The 12,827-nt window shown below is 44.9% G+C and overlaps 2 protein-coding genes across 2 annotated transcripts; one reads left to right on the top strand and one right to left on the bottom strand.

The window, feature by feature from the left end:
* Positions 1-343: 343 nt before the first annotated feature.
* LOC306923729 (leucine-rich repeat-containing G-protein coupled receptor 5-like) lies at positions 344-7,110 on the top strand. Its single transcript, XM_079502002.1, has 5 exons — positions 344-408; positions 2,546-2,671; positions 4,560-4,717; positions 4,864-4,947; positions 5,034-7,110. Exons 4-5 carry the CDS (start codon positions 4,890-4,892, stop codon positions 6,080-6,082), a joined length of 1,107 nt encoding a protein of 368 aa, XP_079358128.1. The 5' UTR covers positions 344-408; positions 2,546-2,671; positions 4,560-4,717; positions 4,864-4,889; the 3' UTR covers positions 6,083-7,110.
* A 1,562-nt stretch (positions 7,111-8,672) lies between these two features.
* On the bottom strand, positions 8,673-12,615 carry LOC306923732 (zinc finger C3H1 domain-containing protein-like). Its single transcript, XM_079502005.1, has 5 exons — positions 12,519-12,615; positions 11,754-11,855; positions 10,699-10,738; positions 10,139-10,201; positions 8,673-9,941 (listed from the first exon to the last, which is right to left on the bottom strand). Exons 1-5 carry the CDS (start codon positions 12,545-12,547, stop codon positions 9,804-9,806), a joined length of 372 nt encoding a protein of 123 aa, XP_079358131.1. The 5' UTR covers positions 12,548-12,615; the 3' UTR covers positions 8,673-9,803.
* Between the last annotated feature and the right edge of the window lie 212 nt (positions 12,616-12,827).

Below are 12,827 nucleotides of genomic sequence, written 5' to 3'. Positions count from 1 at the left end.
GTGTGTGTGTGTGTGTGTGTGTGTGTGTGTGAACCAGCTACACTGGCATTTAAACACATTCATATTGTAACTGTTGCCACTATAGGTGATATAGTTTGCTTTATTCCTAAAAGGTCATAATTAAGTCACATTTACGTTTAAAACATTATTTCATGTATTTGTGTCAAGTTGTTGTAACGCTTTTATTTTGAAGAGTCATGTTCCGTGTCTCGTTTGGTCTGCTCATGTAAATTGGGTACACAGGTTTTTTGTGTAAGCAATCAAGCCACAAGCAGCAGCAGGGTGCAGCAGCTCCATTTGCACTGGTCACACAAAGAGACTAAGTTACAAGAGACTGTCATAAGAAAGGTTATAAGGACCTAAGACTGAAGAGATTCCCTTCTTTGTTATTTGCACGCAGCCAACGAGGTATTTGTTGTTTGTTTTATGTCTGTATTTTACTTTGGTAAAATGTTTGCATCTACATGCTGTGCATGTCATGTCGTATTTATGTTAATTGTAACGTGCTTGTTTTATTGTATTGTTTATAGTTTTCACAGTGAATTTGGAGGATCCACAAGTCTTCAAATAAATCAGTTTCAAGGAAACCACTTGTGTCTGTCTGTGCTCGGAGGGAGTTACACATATAATATGACAGCACCACACGTGTACACACAGAGGCATTGCCTAAAACACATTAAAACACTCAAACATTCCAGGTGACTAAATGAAAACTATTCAAGGGACTGAAATGAGTTTGCTGCCAAAAACACAACACTGCATGATGTCTCCTCCGTTCTTTATTTCCCCAGAGAGCAGACACGGTCCCCACAGGACAGGTCAGGTCAAAGGTCATTCCGACTGACTGACAGTCAGAGGTCAGACACTCAGCGAGTCACGTTGATTGATTCATTTACAAACACAAGTTGTGTGTGTAACGTTTTGGTACGCTTGTAATCTTACTTTAGATTAGAACACAGGACGCTCTGACCAACGCTTGCGGGGGATACATAACAACTGACTGGTTTATTGAAGTGTGCCAATCAACCACAACTCACACATACCGGCATGCGCATGCGCACAACAGACTTGGCATAATGGCATATGTAGTCCTATTAGTTTGACACATTAGTAGTTCACTTTACATGACACCTCCCCTCTTAAGTAAAGAAATCCCAAAGTCTTTTACAAAGGCAATATCACCAATCAAAAACCTCAGCTTAACTTTTTCTTTCAATTACAAAACCATATGCATCAAGGATGTTCAGGTGGGGGTGAAGAGGCCGGAGGTCAAGAGGTCAACACAATTATACTGTCAGTCTTTTGGGTTTTATTAACCCATTCTGGATGGGAACCCTTTTTGGTGCATTATGTTATACTTTAGAAAAAATAGCAGACCCGCAAGCGGTGGCGCGCTACGAGCTTGTAGGTCTGCTATTTTGGGGGCCACTGTCTGTCTGTCTGTCTGTCTGTCTGTCTAAAATAGCAGACCTACAAGCTCGTAGCGCGGCACTTGTAGGTCTGCTATTTTTGGGGGCCTCTGTCTGTCTGTCTGTCTAACAATCTGTCTTGTCTGTCTGTCTGTCTGTCTAAAATAGCAGACCTACAAGCTCGTAGCGCGGCACCGAGTGCCGCGCTACAAGCTTGTAGGTCTGCTATTTTGGGGGCCACTGTCGGTCTGTCTGTCTGTCTGTCTAACAATCTGTCTTGTCTGTCTGTCTGTCTGTCCGTCTAAAATAGCAGACCTACAAGTTCATAGCGCGGCACTCGGTGCCGCGCTATGAGCTTGTAGATCTGCTATTTTTCAATAGCTAAAGTACAACATAATGCTTAAAACACCAAAAGGGGTTCCTGCCCAAAATGGTTATTGTGTTTTCCCAGTAATGTCATTGGTGAGATCCATGTGGAGACCTACTGTAGCTTCCTGGAGATGAAGGCACTCAGGTCACTGTTGAGTGACCTGAGGAATACATTGTTTTTTATTATAGAAATGTACTCAAAGTGTGCTTACTGTATGCGTACAGTAGGGGCAGTGTCAGGGAAGCCTCTAAGTGCATGGAGCAGCAGAGAGAATCGACTGCTCATGGAATATACTTCCAAAGCCGTATATAACGTAGTAATTAGTTAGTATGAGAACTTTGCCTAAACCTTGTATCTTCTCCTTTTCTTTTCATGAATAAACCATATCTTTTATTTTACATTACACAATAACAGTAATAATTGTATTACTAAATATGAAAAGTGGAACAGTGAGTCTGTACAGTGTGCAGTACACTATGCAAACTATTGTAATTAGACTGTTAGTTAAGCTGTGTGAATCGTGCGATGTCGTGTGTGTGTGTGTGTGTGTGCGAGCATGTGTGTGTGTGTGCGTGCGTGTGGGAAAGTATTGCAATGACCAATGAGTCTCAAATGAGTGTAGAGGGCACTGAAGGAACTATAGTCTTGTTTATGTATGGAATGATTTGGATGATTCATGTAAAAACTAAAAAGTGAACAACTTGGTAAGACGATGCATTTGAATCCCCCCCCCCCCCCCCCCCAACCTCACCTCTCTCACCTTCAGTGACCTCACCTCCAACCGGCTGTCTTCCTTCTCCCTGGAGGGTCTTCATGGACTCACCCACTTGAAGCTGTCTGGGAACCTTCAGCTCAGAGACCCTCTCCCCCTGCACCTCCTGCCCAGGCTCAGGTACTGTAGAACCTTCAGCTCAGAGACCCTCTCCCCCTGCACCTCCTGCCCAGGCTCAGGTACTGTAGAGCCTTCAGCTCAGAGACCCTCCCCCCCTGCACCTCCTGCCCAGGCTCAGGTATAGGAGCCTTCAGCTCAGAGACCCTCTCCCCCTGCCCAGGCTCAGGTATAGGAGCCTTCAGCTCAGAGACCCTCTCCCCCTGCACCTCCTGCCCAGGCTCAGGTATAGGAGCCTTCAGCTCAGAGACCCTCTCCCCCTGCACCTCCTGCCCAGGCTCAGGTATAGGAGCCTTCAGCTCAGAGACCCTCTCCCCCTGCACCTCCTGCCCAGGCTCAGGTATAGGAGCCTTCAGCTCAGAGACCCTCTCCCCCTGCACCTCCTGCCCAGGCTCAGGTATAGGAGCCTTCAGCTCAGAGACCCTCTCCCCCTGCACCTCCTGCCCAGGCTCAGGTATAGGAGCCTTCAGCTCAGAGACCCTCTCCCCCTGCACCTCCTGCCCAGGCTCAGGTATAGGAGCCTTCAGCTCAGAGACCCTCTCCCCCTGCACCTCCTGCCCAGGCTCAGGTATAGGAGCCTTCAGCTCAGAGACCCTCTCCCCCTGCACCTCCTGCCCAGGCTCAGGTATAGGAGCCTTCAGCTCAGAGACCCTCTCCCCCTGCACCTCCTGCCCAGGCTCAGGTATAGGAGCCTTCAGCTCAGAGACCCTCTCCCCCTGCACCTCCTGCCCAGGCTCAGGTATAGGAGCCTTCAGCTCAGAGACCCTCTCCCCCTGCACCTCCTGCCCAGGCTCAGGTACTGTAGGGCAGTTGTTGCCGAAACGTTTCAGCCCGTGAGCCAAAAAAATAAATGACCAAACTAAAGAAAATAAATAATTTTCACTAACCAAACTAGTGAAAATAGAGGGTATGCACATGCATAAAGTGAATGGCAAATCGAATGACAAAGTGAGTGACAAAAAGTGAGTTTAATGTCGTTTAACGTCGTCTAATGCAATCAAATACAACTTTTCTGTTTGGGTGTATTGGCTGTCAAGGCCAGAAAGTCGTTTTTTGTCACTCAGTAGGCATTCCCGCTTAACTTCCGGGTTTGATGATGTCACACGCATACCCTCTATAGCAGATCTACAACCTCACAACGCTTCGCGCCGCGTTGTGAGGTTGTAGATCGGCTACTTAAACACTTGTTTTCTAGTGACCAGCTCCGTTCCCTCCCAACTCCAAATAAGAAATACAGATCCTTAGGCTATAAGGCCCATAGATATCTATGATAAGGCCTCCCTGAATACGAGCCCTTATAGACTCCTCTGACGGTTCCCTATACAAATATAGGAGATATCAGTTACACACCCCATAACATTGCCGTTTTAAACGTTCTACTCTAATGTTAAAGGACCACTTCACCACTTTTCCAACCTATCTTCATATAATAGGTCCTCACTAATAATCGTGAAAAAATGGCGCAATTTTTTTCTACTCGGTCTGTGTCTCAGAGGAGGGCTGTGGGCAGTTCAGAAACCGTCCTCCAGTGACATCATCGATGGGGAATAAAACCTAATAGAAACTGCAGGCTTTCTAGTCCTTAAAAGTTGCAATGCGAAAATGGAAGCCATCGTTCTCACGATAATGAAAATCTAAACATTTTTGTAAAGAAAAATCTTGTTTAAAAAAATATCTGCCTAATGATGATGTCACTGGAGGACGGTTTCTAAACTACCCACAGCCCTCCTATGAGACACAAACTGAGTAGAAAAAAATTGTGCCATTTTATCATGATTATTAGTGAGGACCTATTATATGAAGATAGGTTGAAAAGTGGTCCTTTAATACTTTGCTGTGTAGCATACTGTCTGTGGAGTGATGAATGACTCATGTGGTGTACCATATGCAGGGTAGCGGAGCTGCCCTTTGCCTACCAGTGCTGTGTGTTTGCACCCTGCTGGGCCAAGTCGAGGAGCCCCTTCTCGCCCTGGAACCTTGGAAGTGTTGACGACAACAGCAAGCCAAGTCTGAATCAACAAGAGAGTTATGATGACGTAACCTTCCAGGGTGAGTCAAAACCTTTTTGAGGGGCACTATAGTGAAAAGCCCCTCCTATATACAGCTTTTCGTCCCGTCACCGCCAATGTTTGCGTTTACACAAACCCGGAAAGCTGGCCATAAAGATTAATCTATATTGCACTATTTTCTCATAGAATATGGCAGTCCAGACGACTTGGCAATGGAACCAAGTGTAGATGCTACAGAACATGCTGCTGTTCGCTGTTCTCCTGTCCCTGGTGAGTATATGTTTTTCCACCTCCACTATTTAAATAAGGGACAGCAACAAAAACAAAATCTCATCACATTTTGTCTCCATCTCTAGGTCCATTCCATCCGTGCCAGAGCTCGCTTGCTACCTACTGGTATCAGTTTGTCATCTGGCTCATCATCGTCCTCTCCGTCACTTTCAATTTCCTGGTGCTGTTCTCGATCTTCTGCTCTGCATCGAGACCCGCCCCCATCCAGCATCTTCTGGGTGTCCTACACTGGGTGCACTTCATCACGGGTCTCTCGAGTGGCACTCTGGCCGTGGTAGACGTTCTGACCGTGGTGGACCGTGGCGGCGGTTGTCCGTGGTGGGAGGTGGAAGCGCGTCCGTGGACCACAAGCGTCCTGTTCGCGCTCTCCTCCGAAGCCGGGGTCCTCCTCATGACGGCCGTCGTCTTCGAGCAGATGCGACGCAGCGATGAGCCCAAGGCGGCGCCCGGCAGGAATCTACTGCTGGGGCAAAGAAGGGGCGTTCAGGTTGTAGCGGCGGTCTGTTGTACCCTGGCGCTGTGCGCCGCCGCTAGTCCCTTCCTGTTCAGAGCTGATGAACACAGTCTCACTTCCATCTGCATGTCCGTCTCTCATCATAACCACTCCATCTGTTGGGGTTACGACTCGACGCTGTTATCACTCAACTTCCTCTGTTACCTGTTGATGACGGTCACGCACTGTTGTGTGAACCAGCAGCAGCCCGGGGGTGAAAAGATGACCTTAAAGCCCAATAGAGTCCACCAGGATTGTGCCACCAGCATGACCAAAACGGTGACCGCCGTCCTCCTTTCCAATTGCCTGCTTTGCTTCTCCGCAACTCTCCTCGCCTTCACGCTTCATCATCATCAGCATCCTTTCCTAGTCGTCTCCAGCCCAGAGTTTGTCAGGTTCACAGCGTTGCTGACCGTGTGCCTGCCCGCCTGTCTGGACCCTCTGCTCTACATGTTCCTCAGTGTGCGTTTCAGAGAGGATCTCGGCGGCTTTCTTCCGTGGACTTCACACAGAACACACAGATCCCGCCACGGCAGCCACGACGTCGCGTCCGTCGACTCGGAGGGTCCAGAGACGCGGTCGTGTACGACGTCGACGCAGGACCTTGTAGTCCCCGTTTGATGGTGGAAGAAGTCGACCGTGTCGTTCTGGCTGAGTCTGAGTTTTACAGAATCCAACATGTTCTCGCTTAAATTGCTTTTTGATACACACCAATGACTCTACAAAAAGTTAGCAGTACCTTGTGTTTATTTTCCCCATTTTTAGTTTTGTTTACCATTCAATATTTATGCTCACTTCTTATAATACATGTTAATCATTTTCATACATTTTATATGAAATGCACTGTTCCAATTTTTCTTTTACTAGTTCTTACTGACCCTTTTTATTTACACCTTACGGCATACATGGGAAACTGGCGGCCCGGGGGCCACATGCGGCCCCCCACCATCACTTAATGCGGCCCGCAGGTTAATGACACATTATTGATTACAATTGAATTACTTCAGTCTATATGTAGCTTTAATGACTAGTAATAAAATGTCATTGTCTTTTTATATCCAATATATTTGTATTTAGTTCATAAAGTTAACTATAACTAAATGCATTTGAAATTATATAAAATGGTTACTTTTTAGGATTCCAATTAAAAAATAGCAAAACATTCAGTATTTCTATTAAAATAGCAAAAATTGCCGATCTACAAGCTCAAAACACATCGCAGTGCGACGCGTTTTGAGCTTGTAGATCGGCTATTTTTTGCTATGACAGTGATATGCAACGTGGCCCTCTGGAATGAGATTGGGAATATAGTGGCCCTCTCCATTGTCAAAGTCGCTCACCCCTGCCTTACGGTAATTGTAACTTTGTGGCTTGCTGCTTGTCAGATTGTTTTTATACGGGTCTGTGAAGCACTTCTAAACATTGTTTTGTGCTATACAAATTAAATGTATTAATATTACCATGTAATGAAGGCACCATGAGCTGACTATCAAACAGCCATTGATTGGACACGCTAGGTCAGGTGGTCAATTTTAGGGCTAAAAAGTGACCCCTGTGTAGTGTTCCTCTGTGACCACATTACATTATATTCAAATTCTTTATTTATGAAAGATGATTGTGTTTGATTTCAAATAAAATGTCTCACATTATTGCTTTTAGCTGTATCGTTCATTCCATGATACAAAATGGATTAACTCATTAAAACCGGGAAAGCATGTGTCATTTCAAGCTATACTGTATATATATATTTTTTACCTTTTTAAAAAATCTTGAACGTGTTGAAAAAATCACACCCGTGTGAACTGAGTGGTGCAAATCCCCCCCCCTCTCTCTCATTAGCAGGCAACAGTGCAGCACTATCTCTCTCTCTCTCCGTTTCTGGCACAACAGCGCCACTTTTGGTACTGGTGCTCATAGTCAGTCACACAGGTCACATAGATAGGTTAACACGGACATTGCTGTTCCTTGGAGTGGTTGCACCACTCAAAAATGTTGAACATTTTCAGATGGGGGTCTGTGGTCAAATACATAGCATTTTAGGGGTCATTGGCACAAAAAGAGGTTTTAATGGATTAAAGGAATGCGAGGACCAGTGTAGTTCCTGAATACATGTGTACTTGGTGGCATTATTGATGCCCACATGGCTTTATTGATGCCCACTTGATGCCCACATGGCTTTATTGATGCCCACTTGGCTTTATTGATGCCCACATGGCTTTATTGATGCCCACTTGATGCCCACATGGCTTTATTGATGCCCACATGGCTTTATTGATGCCCACTTGATGCCCACATGGCTTTATTGATGCCCACATGGCTTTATTGATGCCCACTTGATGCCCACATGGCTTTATTGATGCCCACATGGCTTTATTGATGCCCACTTGATGCCCACATGGCTTTATTGATGTCCACTTGGCGTTATTGAAGCCCACATCCCATCCGAGTGGCATTGTATCCTTATGCCATTAATGTACTGAAATGCACACGTTGCATTTGGGTCGAGTGGTCTCTCTCGGGGGGCATACAGTACGTTGGTGCGACATACCAGTGGTCTGACATGCGTTAAGATGCATGCGTGGCCTGCAGTTAAGACTCACTCGGCCTCCGCGTGCGGTTAGGATTAGGGTAGGGTGTCGGACTGTTGGTACGACAGACCAAGAAGATATGCACCATTTCCCTTTCACAGACTCCCACATTTGCAGTGTCATTTTTTCAGAATATTCTTGTTTAGTCCTAGTCTTTTCAATAACGCACCATTTAGTCTTAGTCCCACTTAGTCTTCTGAAATGGTTTAGTCTTCGTCTAGTCAACTAAATACCAAAATCTTAATCTTTTAATTTGAGTCTTAATGCAATGTTAATTTTGCTAGAAAATACTTAGTCCAAGTATTTTGAACAACCCACCATGTAGTCTTAAGTCCTATTTAGTCTTCTGAAATGGTTTAGTCTTAGTCGACTACATATCAAAAACCTTAGTCGACTTAGTCTTGTTTAGTCTTAGTCGACTACATATCAAAAACCTTAGTCGACTTAGTCTTGTTTAGTCTTAGTCGACTAAATATCAAAAACCTTAGTCGACTTAGTCTTGTCTTAGTCAATAAAATGAACACTGCACGACCGTCGACTGACTAGAACCCCATGCACCCACACCGCCAAACAAAGTAACTTCACAGACAATAAAAAAACCACAAAAACAGGAATCTTTTCATTAGAGCATAATTTAATATAAACATTTTTTAATACAACATACAAAATAAAAGTTTGAAGGACTTTTAAATTTTGCCCTGTCCTCGTTCGTTAACTTAATAATATATACTCCAAAAAAAATAAAAAATAAAGATTGCACAGGAAAGCATGTACTGTATAAAGCTACAGGCTGCTGACTATCTTTGTCCTGGTATATTATTAATATTAATAATGAGTTTAAAGGGCCTTCCCCGTTGATCGGCTGGCCTGAAGGTATCATCACAGCGTTCTTCAGCAGTCTCTGTGGCAGTCTCAAAAAAGTATTGGCAAACAAACGAACGGACGAACGAACGGGGCCAAATAGAATACTGGGCAGGTTCAGCCATGTTCCACATGGACTGTGATTTTCAAACAGTTTTTTTATTTTTTGATGATTGTTTAAATTTCTTTTTGATCACTTTTTTTTATAAACAAAATGAAACAATCTCTTCCTTTTTGTGTGAAAAACAAAAACAAAAATAGATATTATTGTACAAGTTCTTTGCAGCAGCATCACTACAGGGGAAACTGTCCTTTAAAAACACGAGATATGTTTAAACGACACCACAGTGACAATCATAGTCCGTTCCAAATGCCAAACCCCAGGTAAACAAGGGGGGGGGGGGGGGGGGGAGGGATATCAAAAATAAAAAGGTGACGGTACAAACAAAAAGAGGGAGAACATGTAAATTAAAACAGAGGGGGGGGGGGGGGGATAAAAAGGTAAGACTTAATGTCACTGAGCAGAGGATCTATACTTACGTACACCACGATGTTAAGGATGATATAAGCGGGGCGCCCCCCCAACACATTTTGTGGTCATTTGAGGAGAGGTGGGTCATTGGCGGCTTCCGTTGACGACTGTTCCTTCATTCCTGGCGCCGCCTGGCGGCCGCTACAGGGAGGTGCAGGAGTAGTGCAGGCAACCAACCAACCAACCAACCGAGCCTTCACGTCAAGTTTCCCTGGCTTACCTAGGCAGTGGCGGCAGTTTGATTTCGTCTGGTCTGATTGGATAAATCTAGTTCCAAACTAGCGCTTCTTTTACTTCTCGTTGGAGAAAAATGGGCACGCACTGAGGGTTGTGTGTGTGTGTGTGTGTGCTGTAGTGTGTGTCAGGAATCCTCGCCCTGAACTCTGCCGGGGCCTAAATTTAGGGTCTCACTTAGACTCACTCCCACCTCTCGGGCCTTGTCAACAAGCTTCCTCAGTCTATCCGTTTTACCTCCCTCCGCAGCTTCAAACAGCAGGCACTGGAAAGGAGGGAAGAGACAGGGGGAGCGAGGGGAGAGGGTGTCAGAGGAGTTAGGGAAGGAGGGAGGGGAAAGGAGGGGGGGGGGGGGGGTGGGGGAGGAAGGGTAGCAGGTGAACATAGGTGTAATACCGCTCAAGGTGCAACAAATTGTGTTGTGTTTGAGTATGTGATATGTGTTTTTTTGTGGGAAATTACATCTTTCCATATGGTGGCACACAGTGGAAGACTTTGGAGAGCTTGCCGATACAGATTTCGGACCTATAAGAAAATAACAAAAAGGCGGGGGAGGGGGGGAAAAGAAAAAGAAAAAAAAAAGAAGACCACCAAACGCAGGGATGGTGGTGTCAGTTAAAAGGACGAGGACAAAAAAAAACAACACACACACAAGAACAAAAAGGGATCAAGTCAGAGATTGCTTTTTGCTTCCTAGAGAAAAAGCGACCTGAGCCACACATCACGAAATCACAAAAGCAAAAAAATGTTTCAAACTGTGACACTCTAAAAGAACAGCATACATTACAACCCGTTTGTTTTGTGTGACAAATAACCCTGCAGGGGAAGAAATGAGATTCAACAACATCAAAATGGCCAGAACAGTTAAGTCAGACAAGGGAAGACTTACTGACTGACTGGAAGAAAAGGCAAGCACAAGGTTAGGATGTCAATTCGTCAATTCATTATTTTTTGTCATTATTTGATTCTCAGTGATTCTTACCCCGGATCCCCCCCACCCCCCCCCTCCATCACTAACTCACCTCTGATGGCTCCTTTAGCTCCCTCTCCACAGCTATTGCTCTGCCGAGAAATGCAGCAGAAAGGCTTGTGAGATTCACGGCAGGACAACTCCCTAAACTCTCTTAACACATTATGTGCCCTTTTAAATCTTTCAAAATGGCGACCCAGGGTGCCTACTTTTTAGAACCCCTTTTTGACATTTTTTTTTAATAAAAAAACAAAACCACAGACGTCCTGGGCACTACATGCGGTAATTCACAGGACGTCTGTGGACGTCTTGGGCACAAAATGTGTTAAAAGACAGTAATGGCTAGCAAGCAAGGAGAGGAAACTAATTTTTTCGCTTTGCTTGTCACCAGGTTTGCTGTTTTTTCTTTTTATCACAGAACCTCTGAATGGTGGTTGCTTAACACACCCTTTCAAAATAGTGACCCAGGGTGCCCAATGTTATTTTTGTCTTTTTTTTTTTTTTAAGATGTCCAGACGTCCTGGGCGGTAATTCCCAGGACACAGGAAGTGTTAAGCTGCCCAAAGAGGCTTACAGTTGGAGGCCATCGATATTGTCCTTTTCTTTTTGCTGAGGTTTGCGTGATCTGCGCAAAACCCCTTTTGGTGTTTTAATGTTATAATTTAGCTATTGAAAAATAGCAGATCTACAAGCTCACGAGCTTGTAGGTCTGCTATTTTTGAAAAATCGTGAAAATATTTATTTCAGAAAACTGGAGGATTTAGAAGGATTTTTTTTAAATTTTGAGGTCAGGCCTAAATGGGTCAAATGATAAGGGACAATATCGGTGGCACCCAACTGTATATTGAGGACAAACTTTTATCAGCGTATGCCTGCCTTGTGGCTGGTGTTAGTTTCCCATCCTGGCTAGAGCTAACAAACTGACCAGCAGCAATTTATAAACCCTCAATGTGAGATCATTACTATTTATATTTTTTTACAAAGACATTATTTCAGGTCCGATACGTTTCTCTCTGAATCAATCATTTCCTCATGCTTTTTCTTTTCTTTTCTTTTTCTTTTTTTCTTTTACATTTCTGAGCAGCGAGGAGAGATCTTGGGACTTACATTTTCCAGGAAGCCAGACATTTTGGAATACTACTGCTCAACATTCTGGCCTGGAATTTCAGGTGTTCAATGTTGCCGTCCTGCCATTCATGGTGCAGCAACCTGTACAGTGACAAAGCAACACTAACCGTCTGTCAACAGCATGGAACTAGAAACCCCACAAACTTGGCCTCCGATCAGTGCGCGGCAGACTTATCCTCGACACACAGAAGCCTCAAACATAACCGGTACATCCAACAGCCTTTAACTTAGTTTAGACTAGTCATTGGTTAGACATAAGGTTGGTGAGGGGTGCGTTAAAACGACCGGATTAGAGTTGGTGAGGGGTGCGTTAAAACGACCGGATTAAGGTTGGTGAGGGGTGCGTTAAGGGTTGGGAGAGGGTTTAGGTGTGCTGCCCCGTGGGAGGTTGACAGTTTTTGGTTTAGACTAGTCATTGGTTAGACCAGTCATTAGTCCTACAACTACAACCTATACCTCCCACGGGGCAGCACACCTAAACCTAACCTTAACCCATGTCTAACCAATGACTAGTCTAAACTAAGTATGCACCCCAATATGACCTCGTGCACATGTTCATTCCAGAGGCAAAATACTCCTCTAGAATCTAGTCTAGATACCCTGCACTAACACACCAATGAAGCTACAACCATTTAAGTTACCACAGAAAGACCAGTGATAAGTCATCCCCCAATAGGCTGAAGGTGTGCTCCACTCATGCTAGGCATGCATGTGCAGGGTGGCGATGACAGTGGTGAACGGTACCTTAGGCCCAGCTCGGTGTTGTTGGGCATGGAGTATCTCAGTCTCTCCAGGACCACGGCATGCTGGGACTTGTGCAGGCAGCTTAAATAGTGGGTGACCACCTGAAGAAGGGGCCGACGCAGAAGCAGAGCATTAGCAGTGCTTTGGGAGGCCAATCACACAGAGATCTAGCGTGCAGTGTTGTTCCCACATATTTGTTTTACCAATGAATTTCCAAAACCTTTCCAAAAACCAGTCCAGAATATTAAACCCAATTTCCAGGCTTATAACAATCATTCAGCGCAATAAAAAGTCTCTTAGGTTAAGGTT

This window comes from Electrona antarctica, assembly GCF_951216825.1.
Source record: "Electrona antarctica genome assembly, chromosome: 5".
Classification (NCBI taxonomy): domain Eukaryota; kingdom Metazoa; phylum Chordata; class Actinopteri; order Myctophiformes; family Myctophidae; genus Electrona; species Electrona antarctica.
This window is presented reverse-complemented; position numbering and strand designations above follow the sequence as displayed.

Coding starts and splice junctions, on each gene's coding strand:
- LOC306923729 (XM_079502002.1), top strand. CDS start 4,890: ATGGAACCAAGTGTAGATGCTACAGAACATGCTGCTGTTCGCTGTTCT. Junction 4,948..5,033: donor TCGCTGTTCTCCTGTCCCTG/GTGAGTATATGT, acceptor CTCCATCTCTAG/GTCCATTCCATCCGTGCCAG.
- LOC306923732 (XM_079502005.1), bottom strand. CDS start 12,547: ATGCCCAACAACACCGAGCTGGGCCTAAG. Junction 10,739..11,753: donor TGTCTGGCTTCCTGGAAAAT/GTAAGTCCCAAG, acceptor ATTTCTCGGCAG/AGCAATAGCTGTGGAGAGGG. Junction 10,202..10,698: donor AGCTAAAGGAGCCATCAGAG/GTGAGTTAGTGA, acceptor ATTTTCTTATAG/GTCCGAAATCTGTATCGGCA.